Source organism: Panicum virgatum, chromosome 9K (genome assembly GCF_016808335.1).
Source record: "Panicum virgatum strain AP13 chromosome 9K, P.virgatum_v5, whole genome shotgun sequence".
In the NCBI taxonomy this organism is placed as follows: Eukaryota; Viridiplantae; Streptophyta; class Magnoliopsida; order Poales; family Poaceae; genus Panicum; species Panicum virgatum.
Genome location: NC_053144.1, coordinates 6126908 through 6132907, shown reverse-complemented (window position 1 = coordinate 6132907; position 6000 = coordinate 6126908). Strand labels below are relative to the sequence as shown.

The 6000-nt window shown below is 50.4% G+C and overlaps 1 protein-coding gene across 2 annotated transcripts; it reads left to right on the top strand.

Annotated features, from left to right (window-relative positions):
- The first annotated feature begins 1484 nt into the window (after positions 1 to 1484).
- LOC120649660 (transcription factor HHO5-like) lies at positions 1485 to 3467 on the top strand. Of its 2 annotated transcripts, XM_039926518.1 has the most exons (5): positions 1485 to 1871; positions 1941 to 2068; positions 2204 to 2597; positions 2693 to 2769; positions 2893 to 3467. In XM_039926518.1, exons 1-5 carry the CDS (start codon positions 1658 to 1660, stop codon positions 3124 to 3126), a joined length of 1047 nt encoding a protein of 348 aa, XP_039782452.1. In that variant the 5' UTR covers positions 1485 to 1657; the 3' UTR covers positions 3127 to 3467. The 2 variants fall into 2 exon arrangements, with proteins under 2 accessions (XP_039782452.1, XP_039782451.1); XM_039926517.1 differs by having other exon boundaries at positions 1485 to 2068.
- The last annotated feature ends 2533 nt before the right edge of the window (positions 3468 to 6000 follow it).

Here is a 6000-nt window from a genome sequence, read left to right as displayed (position 1 = left end):
CTTCGGGCTGGTATCGATGATATGCGGTATATGATTTACTACACCACTAGAGTACATACACTGTACAGTAACTGTGTAAGATTCACAATTTCATATATATATATATATATATCAAGGTTTAGGCCTTCTCTTTCTTGTATGTCAAGCTCTATGACAGAGACGTATTGCGGTGCAATTGTGCACTAATGCTGTAAGTCTATTCATGTGGTGTAAGATTTACTCGATATTCTTATTACGTGCCAGCATTGCAATATCGTAATGAGATCGTGTCATCCACCGTATTACCTCGATTATATTGTAGATACATGCTAGCCTATATGATACATAATCTTGTTTATACACGATGCGACCGCTAGAGCTGAGGTGTATGTATCTGCAGTGTCGCTGGTCTTAAGACGTGCCAGCTCAATTCCTTGAAGATGACTATAATAATAGTATAATGGCACCATTTTAGATATCATTGCACTTGGATCATCCGACAAATATAGCTGTGCTATCTGGTAACAGTTCAATTCAGATTACTCCAAAACCTTATTCACTGCTGACTTGGCACCTTGGTACATTACCAAGCCATGCCTCACCAAATGAAACACGTACGTAATTGTTGATGAAGGAAGCTACCTTCCCCCAGCAAAAAGATATCCATATTTTCGTCGGAGAAAAAAAAAGATCTCCATACCCGGCCACACAAGGAACCATCCGGAACGTACGGCTTTGTATCACCGACTTGACCCTTCCATCGTGAGGACAGCCAGAGAAAAACAAATGGCAGGACCACCGTACTCCGGAGTCCGGAGCGTTGCGCATGCGGTCATTGCCGCCACCCAAGAACAATCCATCCATCTGCCCCGACCCGCGCGGGGGGCGCGGCACCAAGCCCGTTCCGCCACGGCGCCGCCCGAAGTATAACCGAGGGGCGGCCTCGCGCCCGCGAGACCAGGGAAGGGAATGGAAGGAATCATCATCGAATCCATCCCCCCGTCTAAAAAAGGGGCATCGCCATCCAGATCCCTCGTCCGGGCACGCAAACGCCGAGAGAGCTTTTAATAAGGTGGTGGCGAGATGCAGTTAACCACGAGCCCTGCTGTCATTACTTGCACGGAACGCAAGCTCGAGGGAACCGAAAGAGGGACCGCGCCGTAAATCTCGGAGGAAAGACGGGGGCGTCGGCGCAAATGTTCGGACTCGAGAGAGGGAGGCCGCCGTGGGCCGGGGTGCGAAATGGGCGAACCGCGGGGGCCGTGTCGGGAGCCGGAGCCGCGAGAAGCGGTAACTCGAGGCCGCGATGGATGTGGGGTGGGTTCACCGGGTGGGGAAGTGTGCGTGGGAGTGGGACGACGACGCGCGACGTGAGGAATCGGCAACGCAGCGCGCCCACCCAACCCACCCCACCCTCTCCTCCCATCCTGCGGTCCAGCTCGCAGATTCCATTCGCCCCCGCCCGCCGCCGCCCGTCTATATATGCCCCCCCGGCGGCCGCACCTCCGGAATCCAGATCCTCCAGTCGCCCACGGCCCACCCTCCGCCCTCTCCTCTTCCTTCCTTCCTACCTCTCCCTGTTCGTGTTCGTCTCGGCTTCCGGTCGCTGATTCCGCGCGGAGATTCTGTGGTGGCGGTGCTCGCTCGCTCTCTCGCGCGCGCTTGTGGTTTCGCGTGCATGGGGCTCGACGTGGCGGAGATCGGGATGGGGCTGGATCTGGGGCTCGACCTCAGGCTCTTCGCCGCGCGGAGCGCCGGCGGGATGGCGGCGGCCGCGGCAAAGGGCGCGCCCGCGGGAATCGAGGCCTGCATCAGGAGCCTCGAGGAGGAGCGCCGCAAGATCGAGGTCTTCAGGCGCGAGCTCCCGCTCTGCGTCCGCCTCCTCGCCGACGGTGAGAACAGCACACCACCTATTATTGTTTCTCCGCGGCGCGGTTTGCTGACGCGGTGTGCGGTGGCAGTGATCGAGGAGTTGAAGGAGGAGGCCGCGAGGAAAGGCGGCGATTCGGAGTTGAGGCCGGACGACGGCGACAAGAGGAAATGGATGAGCACCGCGCAGCTCTGGGTGGACTCCGACGCCACATCCAAGGTAAGCTGTTCTGCAGTTTTGATTTTTTTTTCGTTGAATGCTCGAATTTCAATCGCGTTCCTACTTGTTAGGATTAGTATTATTAAGAAGTTTCCGATTTTTATTGAAAAAGACTGGTTATACGTGTTTTTACAGTCCGAGAAAGAGCAACGAAATGAGGTGACCTCGCCGGAGCCCAAGTTGCTCGGTGGCCCCATGCCGATACGGGCTGTTCCGGCGGTGCCGCTGCCGCCTCCACCGTGCTTCAGGAAGGATGACAACGCTTCGGGAACTGCCGGATTGCCCGGTCTGTCGTTGCTGCCACGGGCTGCAAAGACATCGGTCTCTCCGGTCCCTGCCGTTGATGAACACCGGCAGAACGCTGGCGCCGCAAGATTGTCTGCCACCATGTCACCATCTGGCCCTGGACTCAACCTGCATGCTCAGACTCAGCAGCAGCAACAACAGGCGAGGAAGACAAGGCGGTGCTGGTCGCCGGAGCTTCACCGGCAGTTTGTTGCTGCCTTGCATCAACTCGGTGGCCCACAAGGTAAGATAAGGGACCAATAAATTCACCTTTTGTTCAAAAATATAAAATTACTACGAATATTGGAGCCTTACAGACTTGTTCCATCGTGATCGCAGTTGCTACTCCGAAGCAGATCAGAGAGGTGATGCAAGTGGACGGGCTTACAAACGACGAAGTGAAAAGCCATCTCCAGGTGAGCAATTATCCACTTTATTTGTCCAGGCATCTATGCACAACTATTAGTTCTTCCTAATGCCCATTTCTAGTTATGTATCCTGTTTGGAAACTAATTCGATCATGTCATGTTCATATTCAGAAGTACCGGCTGCACAACAGAAGATCGCCCGGCGTGGCTCCGGTGAGCCAGTCGATTGTGTTGGTGGGTGGCCTCTGGGGTTCTCAGGAGCAAAGCAGCTCACAGTCAGGGTCTCCTCAGGGCCCCCTTCAGTTCTCTGGGTCAGGGACGGCCATCTCTGCAGCCACCGTCGGCGGCGACGGCAGCAGCAGCGACGAAGATGGCAAGTCTGATGAAGGCTACAGCCGGAAATGATTGCAAGGCTGCGTTTGCAGAAGATCGGTTGAGAGTGTAGATGTAGCATCGCGGCTTTGCGCATCGGTGGCGATAACAGATTCGTCAGTCAGGAGAGGCTGTAGTGCAGCCAGGCCATGCATACAGGGAGATTGGGCGGTGCGTGCCCAAGAGATGAACTTATCATGAGTTTGGTTGTTGGTTGTCATGTACATGAAAAGCTGATACCAGTTTTCATGAGGCTTCTTGACTTTAGTTCCCGGGCAGATCCAAATTTTCGCCCTGAGAATTATATACATGCGAGATTCACATACTGTTGTCTGCTTGTTTCTAAGTTATTATCATGTTATTGATTGCAAATACTTGCCGTTTTAATGAATCACATACTAGTACGTCTTTTATTTTCAGCGTCTCTGAAGATTGAGCTTCAGTTCAGCTTCAATGAAGCTCAACAGTGGAGTAACAGTTAGGTTTCTGACAGAGATCAGAATTCCCTCTAGACCATAGACTACTGAAGCGAACCAATAACCGTGAGCTTCAAAAACAAAACTAATAAATATAAATCTTTCGACCAGCATGTTTCTGAATGAAGTAGCTAAAATCTGCACCGTTCTTTCCTGAGGCCGAACGGCTTCTCCCACCAACGGTTGGTTGCATGCCTGCTCGCCCTTTCGATCACGTCCAGAAGGATACCCGTAGATCTCCGATAAGTTGCACGTCGCTGTCTCGTGCATGCCCCGTTCAGCACACCTTACCCCTTCTCGCAGAGTTGGAGTCAACAACCATTAACAACTCTATCTCTGTCCGCCCATACTTATCCGGAGCTTAGTATAACCCGACTCGTTCAGAAGCACGTTGCCGCCCGGCTCGGTGCCCCGAACAAAATTTTGGGAGCTCCTTTCCCGCATCAACTGGCAGGTGAAAAAAAAGACACGGCTAATTTACGGCTAAAAGATTTTATAGGTCTATTTTCCTTCGGTAACACATCATAGTGTATGTATGCGTGCAGAGGGGAGAAAAATAATAGATACGTGTGCATGCACACAAGTTTTAAAAAAAATCATAGTTTCCAAATCGAGCATCGAAATCAAAATCCAATTGCACCATTGTGTTTGTTTCAATAATATCTTGAAAACAAAACCTCACATCATTATATTTCACCATATATTTTGAGAGAAAATACTTTTTAGTAGTGTATTCTAATTTGCTTATGACTTATGATATTGTAAAATTGTACTTCATATATTTGAGTTCAGTTAAGTGGATACTGTTGTTGATATTACGAAGATAGATTGAATGGTATAATTAGCGGATAAGGGTCAACAACTTTATTCGGGTAGGTAAATGTTTATTACTTGATCAATGATAAACAACTTTAGTAGATTAATTGAGCATTTTTAACTAATTTATTTTGGTATTTTCCATTCTACATAAAGCAACTTATGTGTCTTTAAAAAATATCATCAAAATATATACAAGTGAGAATCTTATGTCGAAGGTCTCATCAAAAGAGATACGATTGTGCAGTTGAAATTTGAATTTGGCGCAGGGTTCAAGAACTGTAACTCTTAAAGTTTAAAAATTGCTTCCATCGGTCAATCACCGAAAGGAAAATAAAATGATCGTATGATTTCACGTGGTCTGGTGGTAAAAAAGTGCACATATATGAACAAAACTACGGCCCGGTTTTAGGGAAGCAATTAAAAAAATTAGATATAAAATAAAAATATCGCGTGGATTATTCTGATTCCGATCAGGCGATCAGCTCAGCAGCGCGTCGCATGGCCAGGGCCCAAATTCAAAATTCAAATTTGAATTCAAAAAAAATGAAAAATTCCTAAAAATACTTCAAGGTGCGAGGAATCTAATGGTGTCAAATTTTCTCAAAAAATCATTCGTTTAACATATTTTTCGGGCATTTAAAGTTAAACCAAAAAAGAAAAGGAAAAAATGAGACGGCTCATTAAGGCCCACTTGGTAAACCGGTCAAACCGGCCGGTATACCATTCCAAACCGGTTACACATGAGATTTTAAATTTGGATTCGAATTCAAACCAGTCAAACCGGCTGGTATACCGGTACGAACCGGTTGAACTGAGTTTTTTGAATTCAAATTTGAATTTGACCGGTTTCTACCGGTTTCCGGCCAAACCGGTCCGGTATACCTGTACCGGACCCCGCCGGTTTGACCGGACCGGTCGGTTAATTAAAGGGTTTTTTTTATCCATACCATTACAATTTTCAAAGTTTGGAGAAACGCCATTACTATTCGTCTATTTCGAAACATACCATTACAATTTTTCGTTTCTCGCAAAAATGACACGGAATACGTATGGAGACAACTTGGGCCCAGCTGCAGGTGTATATGAATACGTATATTGCATTGAAGGCCCTCTCTCCTATCACTGACTCGCGGGCCCCACATGTCATTTTCTTCTTCATCCTTTCCTGCCGCCCTCCTCCTCCCATTTTCTCTCTCCTCCTTCCCTGCCGCCTCTGCATCTCCTCCTCCCTCCTCCAGCCACGCGCCGCCGCCAGCACGCCTCAGGGCTCGGCAGGGAGGACGAGTAGCAGGGCGGCGTGGCGCACAGGCTCCTCGGCACGGCGGAGCTGGCCTCCCTCCCTCCCCTGCTCCCTCCCCGGGCAGGAGCGTGGCGTGGCGAGTGGCCGGCCGGAGACGCGGTGCGGCGTGGCGCACGGCCGCCCCCTCCCCTCCCCTGTCCTCCTCTCCTGCTACCTCCAGAGCGCCCCAGGGTGGCGCACGACACTCCGCGCCGGGGAGCTCGAGCAGGCCTCGCATCGGAGGATGGCGGCGAGCGCGTGGCGGCCGGCTCCCCTGCTCCTCCATCCCTCCCCACTCGCCGGCGCTGCTCCTGCATCCCCCCTCGCGGGAGG